At 38.3% G+C, this 21511-nt stretch overlaps 1 protein-coding gene and 1 pseudogene across 1 annotated transcript in view; both read right to left on the minus strand.

Annotated features, from left to right (window-relative positions):
* Positions 1 to 21511, minus strand: part of ATRN (attractin) — a 189237-nt gene that overhangs the window by 35215 nt on the left and 132511 nt on the right. The window contains exon 25 of the mRNA XM_005893974.2: positions 4702 to 4763. Coding sequence (XP_005894036.2) covers positions 4702 to 4763 — 62 coding nt within the window. The remainder of the gene's footprint in view (positions 1 to 4701; positions 4764 to 21511) is intronic.
* LOC138990418 (glycine cleavage system H protein, mitochondrial pseudogene) lies at positions 4771 to 10024 on the minus strand (annotated as a pseudogene).

A 21511-nucleotide genomic window follows, 5' to 3' on the forward strand; every position in this document is an offset into this window, starting at 1 on the left:
TCACCTAGAATGTAGTACCAAAGGAAAATGAAAAAGAAAATGAGAGTTTAATTAAGAAATGAAGGACAGATCCAGAGTCTCACTCACTCATCCAACTAAGGCTGAGAGTCATAGATAACTGTTTTAAGTTCTCAGAACTCAGTTTTAAACTTATAGGAAAGACCTCTAATTGGCCCTGCTCACCTGTGCATGTCAAATCACATGTTCATTTATAGATGGGCTGCCCTTGAGTGCTAGACTGTTAAAGGTGACTAAGTGGTATAATAAAAACATGAGTAGAGTGAAGTCCAAGAAGGGGTGGACTCTGGGGTGTATGCCAGAAGAAGACTTCATAAAGGAGTAGACAGGTTGGGCTCTTAATACGCCCTTGCGTCTAGTAACTTTGCTGAACTCATCTATTAACTCTAATAGTTAATCTGCAGATCCTTTAATTTCTATGAATACAATAATGTAAGTAATAACTTTTTCTAATTCTTATATATTGATTTTTCTTGTCTTATTGTATTGGCTAGAATCTCTATCAACAATGTTAAATAAACTAAGTGATAGTTTTTGTCTTTCTCTTGTTTCCAAACTCAAAGGGAAAGCTTCTAATATTTTACCATTAAGAATGTGGACTGCTGTTGGCTTTACATATTATTCCTTTATTAGATTTAAAAAATTATTTACTGTTGCACTGGGTATTCACTGCTGCACACAGGCTTTCTCTAGTTCCAGTGAGTGGTGGTTACTCTCTAGTTGCAGTGTGTGGGCTTCTCACTGTGGTGGCCTCTCTTGTTGCAGAGCACTGGCTCTAGGCACGTGGGCTTCAGCAGTTGCAGCATGCGGGCTTAGCAGTTGAAGTTCACAGGCTCTAGAGTGCAGGCTCAGCAGTTGTGGTGCACGGGCTTAGTTGCTCCACAGCATGTCTTTATCAGATTTTAAGCTTCTTTATATTCCTACTTTCCTAAGAGTTTTTAAAATGGATGATATTAAATTTTATCAAATGCTTTTCCCCCATTGATTAAGATGATTGTATTAGTCTTCTTTATGAAATCAATATGAATTACACTGACTGATTTTCTGATGCTAAACCAGCCTTGCAATTTCTGGAATAAACCCAACTAGGTTGTGATATAGAAGTCTTTTTACATTATTGGTGGGTTTTTGCTTCCTTATTCATGAGTGAGACTGGCTTTTAAATTCCATTCTCATATTATTCTTGTCAGGTTGTGCTAAGTTCATAAAATGAATTGGGGAGTATTTATTCTTTTCTATTTTCTAGAAGGTTTAGTTAATATTGATTATTATTTCTTCCTTAAAATGTTGTAAGTTACCAACAAAGCCACCTGGGCCTAGAGTTATCTTTGTAAGAAAATTTTAAATTACGTATTGTTTTAAAACAGATATAGGACTATTCAGTTTTCTATTCCTTCTGTGTCAGTGTTGGTAAACTGTATATAGTTTCATTTTGTTTTTTAGTTGTTTCATTCCATCTGTTCCATTTTCAAGTTTATTTGCATAAAGCTGCTCATAAAATATTTTTCTAAAGGAAAAAATGTGTGCAGGATTTGCAGTAACATCCCTCCCCCCTTTTAATTTCTGATTATTTGTATCTTCTTTCTTTTTCTCTTGGTCATTCTTGCTAGTGATTTATCAATATTATTCTTTTCAAAGATCCAATCTGTGGTTCTTTCAATCCTCTCTACTGTACTTCTTCCCCTATATCATTAATTTTTGCTCTACTTATATTCCTTTCTTCTTTTCTTTACGTTTAATGAGTAGTTCTTTTTCTCATTTATTGAGAGGCTTGTTCTTTCTTTTCCAACATATGCTTTTATAAAGTGGTGATCTCAACCTTAGTTGCAAGTTGAAATCATTTGAGTGTTTAAATGCTTGAGTTCCACCCCTACAGATTCTGATGTAATGGCTCTGGGATGTAGCCTGGGCATCAAAAGCTCCTCAAGTGATTCTACTATGCAGCTAAGGTTGAGAACCACAGATTTAAAGCTATATCCTCTAAATACACTTTTGGTTTTCTTTAAAAATTTTTATTTATTATTTTTAACTGAAGTATAGTTGATTTACAATGTTGTGTTAATTACTGTTGTTCAGCAAAATAATTATACACATACATTCTTTTTTAAAATATTCTTTCCCATTATTGTTTAGCATAGGATATTGAATGAATACAGTTCTCTGTGTTATACAGCAGGACTTTGTTGTTTATCCATTGTATAACGGAAGCTTATATGTGCAAACCCCAACTTCTCACTGCAACCCTCCCCCAACTCCTTCTCCCTTGGTAGCCTGCTTCATGCACCTGTTGGTAGTCTGTTCTCCGTATACCTGATTCTATTTCTATTTCATAGATAAATACAACTTTAACTTTGTCCCACAACCTTTTAATATTTTCATCATTCACTGCAAATCATTTAAAATTTTCTGCTTTAATTTAAATAAAAAATTTTAAATGAGCAAATGCAATATATTGTTTTAGCGGTTAGGTAAATGGTCAGCTTTGGGAAAGAGGAAAGGGGCTGTCACTAAGGTAAATATAAGGTAACTTCTAGGATACTTGTAATACCCTGGGGAATAAAAAAACTCTTGTCCCAGGTAGAGAGTGTTCAATTTGTGATCATTCATTCATGTGTGAATTTCTAAGTGTATAATATAAAAATATTATACTTCAATATATATTTATTAAAGAGAGAAGACAGATCCCATACAAACAGTGGGAATGATAATGACACTAATTTTCTCAATATTTCTAGGGCAGAGGCAAGAGAATTTGTGATAATTCTCTTTATGTTTATGATTATCTAGGCCAAGAGAGGAGAAGGCAATGGCACCCCACTCCAGTACTGCTGCCCGGAAAATCCCATGGATGGAGGAGCCTGGTAGGCTGCAGTCCATGAGGTTGCTAAGAGTCAGACACGACTGAGCGACTTCACTTTCACTTTCCACTTTCATGCATTGGAGAAGGAAATGGCAACCCACTCCAATGTTCTTGCCTGGAGAATCCCATGGACAGAGAAGCCTGGTAGGCTGCAGTCCACGGGGTCACACAGAGTCGGACACGACTGAAGCGACTTAGCAGCAACAGCAGCAGGCCAAGAGAAACTAAAACCAATATCTTCTTGTGTTTGACCATATCAAGGGAGTGTTCAGTTCTGTCAGAGTACCAGTAAATAATAGAATATTTACTAGATGCTAATAAAGAAACAGCATAATGCCTTCAAAATTCTTTTTTATTTTTTGGCCACAGTGTATGGCACACGGCACTTATCTGACTAAGTATGGAACACATGCCCACTGAATTAGAAGCATGGAATCTTAACACTGGACCACCATAGAAGTCCATGCTTTCTAAATTCTAATGGAAGGTGTTTCTAACCTAGAATTCTGTGTTCAAACTTTCAATAATATGTGAGGGTAAAACTAAGACATTTTTGGACAGGAAAGGTCATAGGAAAGTCACCTCTACATGCACCTTTCCTCAGAAACTTCCTGGAGAATGTGTATAAGGTGGGAATAAACAGGGAGACAAAGACATGGGATGAAGGAGACAGAGACTTCAACATAAGAAGGCTAAAGAAATTCCCAAGGTGACAGTTGTGCAGCAGGCCTCAAAGACAACTAGTGCACTTGGAAGCAGCAGGTTTGTGTTCTAGGGCAGAGGCAAGAGAATTTGTGATAATTCTCTTTATGATTATCTAGGCCAAGAGAAACTAAAACCGGGAAAGTATCTTCTTGTGTTTGACCACATCAAGAGAGTGTTCAGTTCTGTCAGAGTATAGGGATAAATCAAGGGTAGCTACATAGAAAATCTAACAATTAAAAACCCTAAATATGGCAAATATTGCATTTAACACAAGCAAAAAGTGATTCCCCCATCTAAAAAATGGGGAAGTATAATTAGAGTTCAACTCAGTAGCAAATGGGAGGTTTTTATGGTTATAACAACATAAATAGGGACTCCCGATTTAGCCAAACATTGTGATATAACTATATTACATAAGTGGGATGAAGGGGAATCTATATGTGTTCATAGTGTGTGGGGAGTTGGGAGAGGTAACATAAGATAATAAATCCTTATCTTTGATGTCCTTATCAGTAGGACATCAAAAGATAATGGAATTGAAAAATCAAGAAAGCGTTTAAGCATGGAGAAGTAAAAAACAGCTAAAATAATTTAAAGTTGTGGGACACGATGCTATTGCTTTCTCTTACAAACACTGTAGCACTTTTTCAATTATGTGTAATAGTGTTTTCTTAAAAATAATGTTAAACTGAAAAGAAACTATAAAAACAAAAGGATCTCAAGGCCTAACAAATCACTTTTAGGTTTAAAACTCTAGATAATCACCTGAAACATCTCTTGAACAAGCAGCAGCATATATGTAGCTCACATCAGTAATCATTATTTTGTTATTTCAACTCCAAATCTTCCCCACATGAAAAGTCAAATTATCTACATTTTAGTATAGGGTACATGAAAAGCTACCTCAAAAAGCCAGAACATACAAACCAAATGTCTTCATTTTATCAAATTAGATTGAATGTACAGTATTGTAACTGACATGTAACTTTTCAGGAACATATATAAAGTTAGTTTGATCTGTTCTGCAAACACAAGATTATTCATTTACCTTTCATGGGTTGATAACTAAATTAAGTACCCGAATTAAAAGAACAGATAGTTTGTATAAGTGAAATTACCTGAAGAAGGTCACGAAGAACTGTACTAGGTCCATAAAATTGCTGTGCTGGGAGAATGCAATCTGTGACAGAAAACCAGGTAGAGTGATTAGGTTATAAGACAGAACCATCAACTCAGCCTTCTTGCTGAAGCAGGAAGACATTAACATTTCAAGAGATTAACGGAATTTTTTCACTTGAGGAAAAGCACCCATCCCTTTAGTTTTTCGTGCTTAATTGCCAAAGCAAAAGTGATATTCTGAGACTGAAGACAAATCCCTATAGCCCCTCTGTTTGACACCAGATCTCAGTTTTTAGTTTGACCTGGAAGACATCTCAGAGGCCTACATCTAATGAGGTGGATGAACCTAGAGCCTATTATACAGAGTGAAGTAAGTCAGAAAGAGAAAGATAAGCACCGTATACTAACACATATACATGGAATCTAGGAAGATGGTACTGAAGAACTTATTTGCAGGGCAGCAATGGAGAAACAGACACAGAGAGAACAGACCTATGGACACGGGGAGAGGGTGAGATGTATGGAGAGGGTAATATGGAAACTTGCATTACCAAATGTAAAACAGATAGCCAGTGGGGATTTGCTGTACATCCCACAGAATTCAAACAAGGGTTCTGTATCAACCTAGAAGGGTGGGATAGGTAGGGAGATCGGAGGGAGGTTCAAAAGGGAGGGGACATATGTATACCTATGGCTGATTCATGTTGATGTCTGACAGAAAACAACAAAATTCTGTAAAGCAATTATCCTTCAATTAAAAAAATAAACTATATATATATATATATATATATATATATATATAAAAACACCTAATGACAAGCAAGTCAGTTTACTTGCTACCTCCTTGTGCCCTTATCAAGACAAAATGCTCTCCCCTTTTGCTTCAAATTCCAATTCTTGGATCTACCATGAGGTGGGCAGCCTCCTTTAGTGTCCTTCAACACTTCTGACACTTAATGTACCCAGTGTGTATTCACTTCAAGATAATGTCCCTTTAAAAAAAATACTTATCCCAAGTTTCACTACATTGAATATCATCTGACAATCAATGTAACACCAATTGGAACCTAAATAATTTTATACCAAGAATATTATAGGGACTTCCCTGGTGGTCTAGTGACTCAGATGCCATACTCCCAATGCAGCGGGCCTGGGTTCAATCCCTGGTCAGGGAACTAGATCCCACATACCAAAACTAAGACCCAGCACAGCCTAAATAAATATTAAAGGAACAAAAAAAAAGAACATTGTAAAATCCCTGACATAGCTCATCAAATCTAAGACACCACTAAAACAAGTATTGTTTTGTGTACTTTTAAGAAAACCACTGATTTATATTATGATACAATGCTTTTAAAATCACTGTAAGGTATGTCAGAGATATCAGAGATATTAGAACATGAAAAAATTTGCAGCTTAGAATTTACTACTAAGTATGATAATTGTGTCCTTACTACCCTATGATACACATGGTACTAGCCAGGAGTGTTCTCTGCTTATTTTTAAGGGACCACAGCTCTCCTTGGAGAGAGGATGGTGCTATAAATGAAACAATTATTGAATAAGACGATAATTATTCAAATAAAGACATGAATGACAAGAATCATAGAAGTATATGATTGGCATCTTCTTTTCTTAATCCTGGCCACACACCCCCATCCCTTGTCAACTCCCACTATACAGAATGCAAGAAAAGTGCTACAGGCTGGGCCCCAGCACAGTAACAATACTTTGCAGTCTTTTTACAGTCAGATTCACAGAGGTTCAAGATAGAAGATGCATCCAGTGTTTTTCTTTCTGATGCTCTTATTTTCTTTTTGACATTCCATAAATAAATAAAGGTCCAATACTACCTATTCAGGCCACAGAATATTATGGGGCTTAGAATTTGAAGGTTTTGTGTTTGCCCTCTAGCCACCATTTATATTGAGAAATGCAGACATACGTAGACATCATAGATAAGGAGAAACCATATTCTTTGCTTTTCCTTCATTTATTAATCAATCCTTCAGGTTCCTTGAGAGAAGGAAAACTGCAAAATATGGCTACAGTCATCACATAAAAGGTTTTTATTTTTTTTAATTAAGAAGCTGAATATTTTATTATTAAACTGTTTCTTATTTGCCTGCAAGGCTGTTGCTCCACTGTATAAAAATAGCACCAGCAAACACAGTATATTGCAAAATTAAAAGAGTAATATTCTTCATCGAACACTATACAACTAACAAATTTCCCCACTGACAGTTATTTCTAGTGGGAAGATCATTTTGACCTAAATACAGGGATGGCTGTAAGCAAGTTACAATATTATATAAGGCTTAAGATAACCATGTATCCTTGAATTACATAATTTTTTTTTGAATTACATAATTTTATAACTAGTTTTATCAGATAATTTCAGGAATTCTGAATATTGTAACTGGAGCCTAGCCTAAAAATCATCAGGTGCTGTGAAAAAGACGCACAATATTTATCTGAAGTCATTAGGACATTAAGGATATTAAGGGGTATTTTCTTCAGGAAACATTGTTACAGTAGTTTCTTTTGCTAAAAGTTGCTTTTTAAATATCTATCCACCACTAATTTAAGACAAATATGCTAGATTAAGTTGTTTCAAACTAGTTTATTTAGGGGTTCCATTTTCACTCAATAGATTTTAAGTATTTCTCATTTGCTTCTTTACTCATTAGGTCATCTAGTTCTGAAGGGTTACTGAATGTCACCTTGATCAGCCAGCCCTCTTCATAACAAGATTTATTGGTAAGTCCTGGATTTTCTGCTAGAGTTTTATTAATTTCAGTTACTTCTCCTGATACAGGAGAACAGAGTTCACTAGCAGCTTTCACACTTTCCAAAGCACCGAACTCCTCTTGTTTGTTCAATTTTGTCCCAACTTCAAGCAGAATACAGTAAACAACATCTCCCAAAGCTTCCTGTGCAAAATTGCTGATTCCCACTGTTTCAACACTGTTTGCTGTGGTTACCCTTTCATGTTTTTCTGTGAATTTCCACACCGACAGCAGAGCGGGGCTGGTGCATAGTGCCGGTAAGGCACCCGCCCAGCCCCCAGGGCCTCGGCCAACAGCGTGCGTCGCATGCTGAGATAGTGCGCAGGCTGCCCACTACGGCTCGCAGGCTCCTCACCGCTCGCAGCGCAGTGTTCGCAGACATAAAAAGTTTTTAATAAGATTGGAGAAAATCAATTATATGAACAAGGTTATTCAATCTTGAGGAATGAAGAGTCCAGGTTACAAGACATAAAGAAACAAATTCTAGGCTATCCAATTCTGTTAGATTTTAATCTTTTAAAACAGCCAGTGTGGTTGGTCTCCAAGACTCACATCACTCTAAAAGTGGCCTTCTTTTGTTGAATGTTCATTACCTAAGTCTCCAAAGTTACAAAATTTCATAAGAAAGCAAAACTTATAACAATGTTTATGAACAGACTGACCACTTAGAAACATCTAGCCCTGCTTTAACACTCAGTCTTGTTGCTTAATCTCTTGATCAATAGGTGATGGACTTACTGTCCAAATTGAGAACTTCTGAGAGTGCAAGAGAGTGTTATTAAAAATTACACTGTGACAACAGGCATGAATGGGGCTGTCCCCTATTCAAAGACTGTCAAACAAGCCAAATCATCTGCAAAATCAGTCATAAAAAATGAGATTTTAGTGAAAGTGCTACTGGAGAACTGATTACACGAAACCATTGACGAATGAAGACTTGGCAGAATTACCAAGTGAAGAGGGATGAAAGATACAGACTTAAGTCCTTCAAAACCCTCTGAATATTACTGAGAGCATCTTGGGAAAACTGTTGAGACCTTTGGCTATTCTTTTTTAAATCAAGCTGTAAAGTCAAATCTGAAGTGAAGGACTCCATTCCTGCTGTCTTGTCTCCGAGCACCACCTGCACCACTTCTATATTTTATAAGCCACACTTCTATATTCTTATCTTGCTCAATTTTTCTTCACAGCCCTTAAATGTATACTTATTTATGGGCTTTTCTTCCACTAGAAAATAAGACCCATAAGGGACTTTGCCACTGTCTATTATATCTCTAGTGCCTAAGACAGCGATTGGCATGAAGAGGTTAAATAAATATTTGCTAAATAAATGAATATGATAATTGGAAAAATAATGACCCCATCTCTCTTCAAACTCAGTAAGACCTAATTGAGTTTTCATCTAAGAACTGGTCCACAGTTGCAACCATAATTTAAATTTTGTTAACTGTAAAATTACATTTTTCATACTCTTGAGTTTCATTTTTCAAAATAATATCCCAATTAGACCTTTCTTTCATGATTTATTATAAAAAACACTGAAATGTGTTTGTGGGTTTTTCTGATACTAAGGATAATGAAGACCTCCTATAATAAAATCTATTTAATATAAAGAAGAAAATTCCATTACAATTGATAAATGAAAGTCACAATTACTTTCTTCTCCCTTTACAAACAGTAAGTATCCTCTTCACATGCCAGGAATTTATGTCCCCTTACATTTTCACACTGGCTATAGACTCAACTTTCAGCAATATGTTTGATTGAGGTGTGCTTGCCCAGGGTGCTTTCTGAGTATGCTATATGAAATGAAACACAGAAGTCCTTCCAGCCCCAGGATTTGGGGTAGGATATTGTAAACTTGCACTTCCCAAGCACTAATTTTATGCTTCAGTCAAACAAATGTTTTCTGGTTGCAGTACCACTACTGTCCTTCAATGTCTGTGACCAGGGTGCCTTCCCCAACCACCCGCAATGGTGGTGGTGGTTGTTCATACCTGCAGTGATTGAGTCCTGTCCTTCCAAGTCCTTTGTGGCCTAGCACAAACACTTCCTTTCTTATTCAGCTATCCCATCTTCCACTGGAAACTGGCTCTCTTTTCTACATTCTCAGCACTTGATCCACTTCCCTTGGGGTATGGAATAATCATATCCTACTTATACTATGGTTGTATACCTAGAGATATCTTAAAAAACAGGATTCCTGTATTCTTCTATGAATATATCAATTATTGGCTTTTAAATTGTTGTAGGAGAAAGAATGAAAAGGTAATTTCCTACCTCCCACACAAAAGCAGATATACTTTTATAGTCCAAGAACTAGACCATCCATGGTTCTCAAACTCTGCAGAGCTTCCAACAAAGTCAGAATCCTGGTCCCTTTTACCACTCCAATGGCTTTAAGCTCCCTAGGTTATTCTGATACTGGTGTCCAGGGGCCACACCTTAGGAAACTCTGAAATAAGGAATTATTGAAAAAAAAAAAAAAAATCGGACTTCCCTGGTAGTCCACTGGTTAGGACTCTGTACTCCAATGCAGGGGCATCCATTTGATCCCGGGTCAGAGAATTCGGATATAAGGATGCTAGGTGCCGCAACTAAGAGTTATTAGCACACCATAACTAAAACCCAGCACAGCCAAATAAATAAACATTAAAAAAAAAAAAAAAAAAAGGGGCAAAAACCAAGCAAACAAAAACCAAAAGAAATTAATCTGGATCTTCCCCAGGGGTGGGTGTGGGCGTGAAGGAATAGGGGTAGAGGAAGAGAGGCCTGGCCCAAACTTTAAGACTAGAAAATGGAGGGAAATGAAGGGAATGGAGAAGATGTTTTAGAGTTCTGAGAGTAGAGAGAAATAGAGGGTGACTGCATGGTAGGCCTTGGGAGGCTCTGAAGTACCAGGGATTATTTTGCACCCAAGCCTGCCACATGTGGGAGTGAGGATAGCTGCCTTCAAACAAACCTCAAGGCTGTGGGGCAGGGCACCAGGAATAGCAGTCAGTGAATGAAGATCTCTGGACTCAGTGAAGCCCTGAGATTTCTGCATATCCCTGAAGGAAGGGGATGGGCCTCTGTGAATACAGACTGAGAATGAATTTCATCAACTATGGTGGGTACAGGCTAAGCCCAAGTTTACTGTAAAAATAAGAAAAAATGACACATTATATTCAACTGCCACAAAACAATTTTTTTAACATTGGTATTCTGCATCTACTACATATAATACAAAACACCAATGCTAGAAAATTTTTGTTTTGTGGCAGTTGAATATAATACACAGAAGAGCTATACAAAACAGACCTTAATGATCCAGATAACAATGATGGTGTGGTTACTCACCCAGAACTAGACTTTCTGGAGTGTGAAGTCAAGTGGGTCTTAGGAAGTACTGCTGCCAATAAAGCTACTGGAGGTGATGGAATTCCAGTAGAGTTATTTAACATCTTAAAAGATGATACTATTAAAGGGCCACACTCAATATGTCAGCAAATTTGGAAAACCCAGCAGTGGCCACACGACTGGAAAAGGTGAATCTTCATTCCAATTCCCAAGAAGGGCAGTACTAAAGAATGTTCAGACTACTGGACAGTTACACTCATTTCAAATGCTAGTAAGATTATGCTCAGAATCCTTCAAGCTAGGCTTCAGCATTACACGAACCAAGAACTTCTAGATGTTCAAGCTGGGTTTAGAAAAGGCAGAGGAACCAGAGATCAAACTGCTAGCATTCACTGGATCATAGAGAAAGCAAGGGAATTCCAGAAAACACCTACCTCTGTTTCATTGACTACATTAAAGCCTTTGACTGTGGATCATAACAAACTGTGGAAAACTCTTAAAGAGACAGGAATACCAGACCATCTTACCTGTCTCCTGAGAAACCTGTATGTGGCTCAAAAAGCAACACTTAGAACCTTATATGGAACACCTGACTGGTTCAAAATTGAGAAAAGAGTGCAATAAGGCTGCTTATTGTCCATTCAATGCCAGGCTGGATGAGTTACAAGCTGGAATTAAGACTGCAGGGAGAAATATCAACAACCTCAGATATGCAGATGACACCACTTTAATGGCAGAAGGTGAAGAGGAACTAAAGAACCTCTTGACGAGGGTAAAAGAAGAGAATGAAAAAGCTGGCTTAAAACTCAATATTAAAAAAATTTAAGATCATGGCATCCCGTCCCATCACTTCATGGCAAACAGATGGGGAAAAGGTGAAAGCAGTAACAGATTTCATCTTCTTAGGCTCTAAAATCACTCCAGATGGTGACTGAAGCCACGAAATCAGATGTTTGCTTCTTGGCAGGAAAACTATGACAAACCTAGACAGTGTATTAAAAAGCAAAGACATCACCGCTGGCAAAGATCTGTACAGTCAGGCTATGGTCTTTCCAGTACTCATGTATGGATGTGAGAGCTGGACCATAAGGAAGGCAGAGTACCAAAGAATTGATGTTTTCGAACCTTGGTGCTGGAGAAGACTCTTGTCTAAGATCCCTTGGACAGCAAGGAGATCAAACCAACCAATCTTAAAGGAAATCAACCTTGAATACTCATTGGAAGGACTGATGCTGAACCTGAAGCTCCAATACTTTGGCCAGCTGATGTAAAGAGCTGACTCATTGGAAAAGACCCTGATGCTGGGAAAAGGAGAAGAGGGTGACAGAGCATGAGATGGTTCGATGGCATCACCGATTCAATTAACATGAACTTGGACAAACTCTGAGAGATGCTGAGGGATGGGGAAGCCCGGGGTCCTGCAGTCCATGGGGTTGCAAAGCATCAGATGCAACTTGGCGACTGAACAGCAACATATAATCTACAAAGCAGGTATAAATGAATGAATAGGGAAAGATCACTGTTTAGTAAAGAAGGTTTGAAAAGAGAGAGGGAAGAACTTCTAATTTGCCTTTATCTTCTCCACCAAGAACAATCTTCACTGTTACTATCATTTAAGTCAGAGAGAGGATGGGAATGGATATAGCTGGCTGCCCTGTGAGGTAAGTTTTCTAGCTCCAAGGCAGCACCCGTCAGGCTGAAAGAAAATCCAGGGTCTATATGCACATGGCAGAATCTCTGTGGGCTGCTTCCTTGATTCCCTGAGGCCAGCAGCTCCACCAAGGCCCAGACCCACCTGGTCAAGGAGCCCTTCCAGACTGTGGCCAATCTGCTCCTCAGCTCTCCCCGAAAGGCCAGACTCTGCAGATGCTGAAGACCTGACATTAGGACCAGAGAGGGTTTAAATGGTCATGGTGGCCCTCTGGCTCCTGGTTGGACCACGTTAGTCTTGTCATGTAACTCTGAACATTGCAAAGCAAGGAGAGGTCTGACTGCTCCCATAAGAACTTAGGCCTGTTTACAAACAGCTTTCCAGTCAGGCCTCACCTTTGCCAAGGATGGAAGATTCCATGACCACTAGCTGAGCTAGTGCTGCCACCACCGTGAGTGTCAGTGACACAAAAACCTTTTTTTTTTAAACCTAAGTTCTATATGGAACTCTATGTTGAGACCATAGGCCCTGGACTGGATCCAATGACTATCACCTGGCTTCACATACCACCAACCTAATGCTGGTTTGTGTAGGCACAGAAACTGTATACCCAAGCTTTGGTCAGAGCCTCAAGACTGGGTAATGCCACCAACCCGCTCATTCCTGACATGCAAGCTAACACTCACCATCTGTCCACTGCCAACCTCTGGGCTTTCTTCCTCAAATTTCCTTCCAGCCATTCATTTTTACCACTCTCCAGAGTCTATCTATTTTATCGTGTTCATCAGTAATTTAAAAACCACTAAGGGGTTAAAAACCACTCTGGTGGGCCAGATGTTAAGATTCTGTGCTCCCAATGCAGGGGGCCTGGGTTCCATCCCTGGTTAGGAAACTAGATCACACATGCTTCAATTAAAAAACCAAAAGAACCTCAAGAACATTAATAACTATATATACATGATTGACTCCTGCCCACTCCCTCCTCTTCTTAAGACTTCTCTCCAGAGACCCTCTCCTCTAATTAGATTTCTTTTCAGTTCTTCTGGTGGCAGGAGGGAGTGGTTTACCTTTTTATCACTAATAAGTTTTTTTTTGCTTTCTTTTTTTAAAAATTGTTATTTCTTGATTTAGTTACTTTAGGCATCATTTACTACTTCCTACTATATTAGCCATCACTCCCTACTCCCCAACCCCCTAGTAGAGTTTTATCACTGTTTTTGCTGCTTCTGTTATAATTTCTGTTATTATTCTGAGGGTGATAGTGATGGAGATGCCAAAACAGACAGGAAATGGATGTAATACCCTCGGATATAGGGAGAGGATGTAGGAGCAGAAGGCAATAGAGCCATGGCCCACTGGAAAGTGGCTTCCCAAACCTCACAGGTTCACTTGGAAGGCACCCCTGCTTGGGGGTTGGGTAGGGAGGGGAGGTCAGTAGCTCTTGGGTGAAGCTCCCTTTGCCTTTTTCACCAAGGTGAAGTATGCTGGGATGAGGAAGAGGAGGTTTTCTTCCTGCCCTCTGATTGTTCTAAAGCTGCCCAACAGTGGCCAATAACTGATGAAACTCTAGTACAGTGTCGTGTGCTTCCTAAAAAGGAGAACAGAAGGTCAGTTCTGAGATATGTCCCAGCTGAAGCACAATCCTGCAGCTACTTTTGGGAGGTTAAATAATGTACTTGGACCTTTAATTCTTATTTAGTCATCTGTATTATCTCTAAAAATTATTTTATTGTGGAAAATTTTAAAGTTTTTAACGAGTAGAGAGAACAGTATAATGAACCTCAAGTGCTTATCACTCAGCGTTAATATTTACAGCTCACAATCTTATTTTATCCATACTCTACTTACTTCCCCAAGATTATTTTGAGGCACATCCCAGATATCCTATCATTTCATTCTCAAGTATTTCAATACAGACAGTATTTCTTAACTTACTCTTGTTGTAAAATTAGCAATGTTTGTGTCCTCATCTTTCTCTTTTCTTCTACTTCTCAACTCTTTTCAGAGTCTGACAAAATTCCAAACTAGAACAATTCAATCCTCTAACACCACACTGTGTAGATTGGGATGACAAATTCTTGGTCTCTCAACCCTGCTGGCTCTTTAGCACTGGTCAACAATTATGCAGACAATATCAGCAAATAGCTTCCATTACCTATAAAAATGTTACAAAAGTTGCCAAAACCCCCAAAGTTCTGATCCTGAGCATAAAGCTCTCATTTCCAATGATGCGTTCATCTAGTGTACATTTATGGAGTGTGAGGACACAGAAATATAAAAAAGCCCTTGCCCTTATGGAAATCTCTGTAGAGTGAAAAAACAGACACATCTATGACTGTGGAGGCACAGATGAGGAAAGGAAGCTGCTATGGGATATGCCCCAGCCTAGTGACAGCTTCTGCCTGCCCTTCTCTCCAGTTCCTCACTCACAAAACCTGTCACTTCGGCTCTGCTCAAGTCCTAGTAGTTCTGGAAAGTGACTGAACATATCCCTCCCCAACCCTGAACACTGAACTTATGTTTCTTAGGACTTCATGCTGACTCAGGCACCACAGAGCACTCCCTTCTTCTCCCAGGGTGTCCAGGAGCACGGGGGCACACCCTGCCTCCCAGCATCTGGCATGGCTCCTGCTCTCCATTCATGGCTGCCTCTCTGGGTCAGAAGGTGAGCTAAGTGAGTGGATGTTAAAGGCAGTCTAGTGGGTCTTGGCTATGGACATCACAAAAGAGGTCTGCTAGAAAAAGATCTATCTATCTCAGCCAAAGGTGGTGTTCACAGATGGTGTGGATGGGGCTGTCCAGGGGAAAAGGGCCCAGAGGAAACCCAAGGGAACAATGGCACTGAAAAACTGAGAAGGAACAGTCAAAGCTGAAAAGCAGAAGAGAGGAGACTTTTCAGAAGAAGGAATATAATGATCATGATGAAAACCATGAGGTAGGACAAGAAGTTTAAAAGCCAACTGAAATTAAGAAAGATTTACACTTTTTTATTTTTTGGCTGTACTGTGCAGCATGTGCGATCTTAGTTCTCTGACAAGGATTGAAAGCATGCCCTTTGCACTGGGAATGTGGAGTCTCAATCCCTTGACTGCCAGGGAAGTCCAGATTTATACTTTAAGTAGTTTAGTTCTAAATGTATTTCATGGCTTTATAATTCTTAAAATCCTTAAGATACAGATATCTAACACCAGGAGCTATGTGTATATATTATTGTTATACAATAAATATGACTTGTAGACATGTATCTGACTATTCTGTAAGAGCTAAAGAGTGAAAATAGCCATCAACAGATGAACAGATAAACAAAAAATGTGGTTTATCCATACAACAGAATACTATTCAGTCTTAAAAAGGAATGAAGTACTAAAACACTAAATATGGTTGCATTTGAAAACATTATGCTAAGTCGAAGAGCCCAGCCACAAAGGACCACGTATTACATGATTCAATTACTATGAAATGCCCAAAACAGGCAAATCTGCAGAGAAAGAAAGTTGACTGGGGGTTACCAGGGACTAGAGGGAGGAAGAAATGGGAAGGGACTGCATCTGGGTATGGGGTTTCTTTTAGGGGTGATGAAAAGATTCTAAAATGTTCTGTGAATATACTAAAAACCACTAAATTGTGCACTTTAAATGGATGAATTGCATGGTATGTGACTTACATCTCAATAAAGCTGCTACTAAAAAAAAAGTATATGAGTCAACAAAAGTTTCATACATCCTTTGCTTAGTGTAGCAATCCTATTAGCACCCATAAACATAACTCTAACATGTAAATGAATGCCCAGTTCTCAATATAAATTCTGTGTTGCCTTCACTTGTGAACACTAGCCTCTTACATAAACTAGCAAATCAAACACCCAGCATGGAGAGGACTTTAATATTAGTTCCACTTTCAATAACAACCTCTGTTGCAGAGCCAGTAACAAGCCAGAATCTCAGCGCCACCATCCACCTTCCCACCTCACACACAATGTCTGTCTGTGCATTCTCTATCCTGAATACCTACCCTTCCAAACTATAGCTGTGGCTGAAGAGGTGAATTCTGCTGACTCGGGGAACATCTAGAATCACTTTCAGAAAGCAAGGGCTAAGGAAGGGGCACGACCTTCAAGAGCAACCAACCAGAAACCAGGCACAACTGACCCAACATACCCCCACCCTCTGACACACAGGCCTTTTCAGTCTGGGTGGTTTTTAAAAAATTTTAAACTGAATCTACAAGGATTTTTATAGTTAGTTTCAAACTCCTTCGGTTAGCAGTTGTAGGTTTTGATCTGTTCCTAATTATGGAAAAGAATTCTGGGATCAGTTCAGAGTGAAAGAATTTGAGTTTACCATTACCATTTTTAAAGCACAAATATTTACACAAGTTGCTGAGAAATAAATTGCCTCACTTTGCTTTAAATAATGAGAATCAAAGACAAAAAAAGGCTTTTGTCTGCATTGAAAGTCATACTGAAATTTAACTGAATGGCTTACACTGTATCATTTATACATTTCCCTGTTCTCTTCCTTAAATAAGTCTCTACATTTTAACTAAATCTGTACAGTCTCCAAGTGTGTATTTAAAAGCTAACTACACCGAAAAAGGCTAAAACTCTGAGGAAAATAAAGCAATAAAGAAAAGTACAGCCCCCTCTGTTAAGAACATGCTCACATCTGCCCAGGAAGATACAAGCTCAGTCCTCCACTCAGCATACACCAGATTCAGTCCCCAGTGTGGAGAGAACCAGCACTGATCAGGTTCTTGTATGTAGACACCAAAGGTCCAGCCACATTGTGAAAACTGCAGCTTTTTGTACCAAAGAGCAAAAAGATATATTTTCAAAAGAACTTACCTGTTTCTCAAGGAAAGCCTGGCAAACTAAATGATGAACACGCCATTATTTATTTTCCGAAGTGCTCCTGAATGCAGCTTTCAGAAGTGGATCTTATTCAAGTGAGTGATCCAGTTCAGGTGAAGAGGACCAAAAAATCAGGCAGAAAACCAATATTTCCTTGAGTCTTAAACTTGAAATGAGTACTTAAAAAAAGTGAGTGTGGGGAAGAGATCCCTCTAGAAGGGAATGACCATTTCAGTGACTTTCAGAGGGTGGAGCAACTGGGCATTGGGAGGAAAAAAAACAACTAGAACTCGGCATTGGCAACAGCACAGCTATCTCCAGCACAAAAGCCTGTTTATACGCACAGAGCCCTCTTTCCAAATGGAAAAAAATATCAGCAACATAAGTCAAGATTGTCACTAAGAATCTTAAAAAATATTAGTCATTTTTCAACTGTAAGAAACAAAGCTTGAAGTTCAATCAGATTTGGAATATAATAAGATATGTCAGTATAAAAACAACTTCAACTTAAAACAAGTCAATAAGTTATATTTAAAAATAAAATATTTTACAACTGTATGTGCTCTATAACTTGGCAGTGTTAGCAGATGTTATCAAAATGAAATTTTACTAAGTACAGAGCCTAGAGCTCACATTCCCTAGGATCACAGAAACAACCTAACCCTGCTAGCCCCACGCCAAATATAGCCAATGGCAGAGAGAATTTCAATATGGCTCCTAAGATGCTTACTACACTGATGTGCAGGAGAAGGCAATGGCAACCCACTCCAGTACTCTTGCCTGGAAAACCCCATGGATGGAGGAGCCTGGTAGGCTGCAGTCCATGGGGTCTCGAAGTGTCAGACACGACTGAACGACTTCACTTTCACTTTTCACTTTCATGCATTGGAGAAGGAAATGGCAACCCACTCCAGTGTTCTTGCCTGGAGAATCCCAGGGACAGAGGAGCCTTGTAGGCTGCCGTCTATGGGGTCGCAGAGTCGGACATGACTGAAGTGACTTAGCAGCAACAGCACACCGATGTGTATACCCTGTACAATCCTCTCCTCTGGAGTGTGAGTGGGTCTGATCTCATCTGATAAGCCCTTTGAAAAGAAGGTCCAGAAGAAGTCAAAGAAAGTTGAAGCTTCCGTAGGTCTGTATCTATTTTTGGTCTTAAATTTTTATGTTCAAATGTTATATAACTGGAATCATGTAGCATGTAAAATTTTAAGATATTTTTCCTACTCAGCACAATTTCCTCAGATTCATACAAGCTGTTGTATCAATAGTTTGTTTCTTTTTATTCCTGAATATTATTCCATGATATGTATGTAGTACAGTTCATTTAATCATTCACCTGTTGAAGAATACTTGGGTTTCTTTCAGTTTGGGGCTATTATGAATAAAGCTGCTAAATATTGCTTTCCAAGTGTCTGTTTGAACATCAGTTTTTATTTCTCTGGGATAAATGCCCAGGAATATAATTGCTGGGTTAAGTATAGTAAGTGCAAATTAAGCTTTATAAGAAAACACCGAACTATTGATATTTTCCAGAGTGGCTGTACCATTTTACCAGCAATGTATGCATGATCTTATTTCTCTGAATTCTAACATTTGGTGTTATTACTGTTTTAAATTTTAGCCACTTGATAGGTATGTAGTAATATCTCATTCTAATTGTGGGGTGTGTGTGTGTTTGTGTGTGTGTGTGTATGTGTGTGTGTGTTTTGCCACACCATGTGGCTTGTGGGATCTTTGTTCTTCAATTAGGGATTGAAGCTGGGGCCTCAGCAGTGGAAGTGTGGAGTCCTAACTACTGGACCACCAGAGAACTCCCCTTCTTGGCTTTAATTTGTATTTCTTGAACAGCTTTTAATGCTGAACATCTTTCATGTCATTATCTACCATATTTATATCTTCTTTGATAAAATGTCTCCATGTCTTTTGTCCATTTTCTGACTGGACTGCTTTTTAATGTTGCATTTTGAGAATTCATCTTATCTTCTAGATACAAGTCCTTTGTCAATAATATCTTTTGCAAATATTTTCTCACAGTATATAGCTTGTTTTTCATCCTTCTACCAAAGTCTTTCACAAAGCAAAGCTTCTGATTTTGATGTGAGCAATTTTTTTTTTATAGGTCATGTTTTTGTTGTCAAATATGAAAATCTTTTGCCTAGTTTTAGGATATGAAGACGTTCTCCTTTTTTTCCCCCCCTAAGTTTTATAGTTCTACATTTTACACTTAAATCTGTTATCCACATTGATTTAATTTTTGTATAAAATGTAAGGTTTAGGTCAAAGTTCATTTGTCTATGATTGTCCAACTGTTCTAGTAGCTTTTTGTTGAAAAGGCTATCCTTCTTCCACTGAACTGACAACACCTGTCAAAAATCAGTTGGATGTGTTTATGCGGTTCTGTTTCTGGGTTCTTTATTCTGTTCTACTGATCTATGTACCTATCCCTCCAATAATAACCACAATGTCTTGATTACTGTAGCTAAATACTAAGCCTTATTAATATTTCATATAGTAATTCTTCCCACTTTATTCCTCTTTTCAAAACTGTTATAGCTATTTTAGAATCTTTGCTTTTCATATAAATATTAGAATAAGCTTATCAGTGTTTACAGAAAAAAACTTGTTTTTTTTTAAACTTTAAAAAATTGGGGTAAATATTAAGATAAAATTTATTAATATTACTTCAACCAGTTTTAAGCATATGATTCAGTAAGCACAGATGCTGCAAAGATTGGAAGAGAGGACAGTATGAACAACTTTGTGTCAGAAAATTTGAAAATATATGAAATAAATTAATATCTAGAAAAAATTATCTTAATGGATGCAGGTAAGAGTATCCAAAATATCCTGTAACTACTGGAATCAGCAGTTAAAAAAGAAAACAAACTCCACAAATAAAACACCAGAATCAAGTGGTTTCAAAGAGAGATTGCATACAATTCTAAAGTTATATGATTTTTTTCCCACAAATGAGAGCTAACTTCTCAACTTATAATTAAAGGCTAGTTTGATAACTATAACAAAGACAGGAAAGGAAAATTATGGACTTTCTTACTAAGACAGATACAAAATTCAAATCAAAATATTAGCAAACTGAGTCCAGCAATGGACTAAAGTAAAAATAAAGTAAAAGCAATAAAGCAATAAAGTAAAAAAATAATACAATAAAGTAAAAAAATATAATAAAGGAAAAATAGAATACAATAAAGCAATAAAGTAAAAAAATAATGCATCATTGCATGTCAGGTTTATTCCAGGAATGCAAATAACTTCCAGGGTCATGGTTTATGCAACAGGACAAGTGGTAGTGCCATTCGCTAGAACCAAGGGGCTAAGATTACAAGAATGACTCCCTGAGTACAGGGAGCTTATGAGTGGCCAGGTAGAAATGTCTAGGCAGCAACCAAGAACACTTGTTTGGTGTTCAAGTATAAGCAGGGCTGAAGACAGAGTACTGAGAATTACCAGTTCAGAAGTGGTACAGTAAGTCTTATGCGTGCGATAAAGACAGAGAACCATGACCTGAATCCCAGACAGCCCTAATTTTTTAAAAGACTCCTTAAAAAGACAGACCAGAGAATGAGGGAAAGAAAGGACCAGGAAGGCAAGAAGGACAGTGACTCAAATCATGCAATGAGAAGGAAAAGGGGACTAAAGAATTCAGTCACTGGAGTCTACTGTGACAGGCAACTTCAGGATGTGGTGAAGGAAGAAGTTGGACTGATGGGTGAATGGATACTAGAAACAGGGAGTGTGGTCAATGTTTACAAGAAGGCTAGTTGGAAAGGGAAGCAGACAGTGTGACAGAACAAAGGAAAAAGTAGATTGGAGGATAAATCTATAGATCACCTAGATAGGAAGAGAAAACAGAGTGGTGAGTAAAATTACAATGCTGGGCCTGTCCCCCACCCTCCAGAAAGGAAAAGAGTGACTGTTCTTCAGTTACAGTCTCAAGGTGTGAACACACACCCACCAGAACTAGATTTCAAGCCTATCCCAACTGCTCAGTGCAGATGTGCTTCACTAGACAGTGCCACTGAAAGCTGGCAAGTATCCACAGCCCAGTCCAGCGACCACACTTCCTCAGCTAAAGGTAAACCAACTGTTCAAAATTCACCCTTCCCAAATTCCACCTTTCCCCAAAAGGAAAGGGGTTAAAGCAGAAAGCACTAAGGCAA

The sequence above is a fragment of the Bos mutus genome, chromosome 13 (genome assembly GCF_027580195.1).
Source record: "Bos mutus isolate GX-2022 chromosome 13, NWIPB_WYAK_1.1, whole genome shotgun sequence".
NCBI lineage: Eukaryota > Metazoa > Chordata > Mammalia > Artiodactyla > Bovidae > Bos > Bos mutus.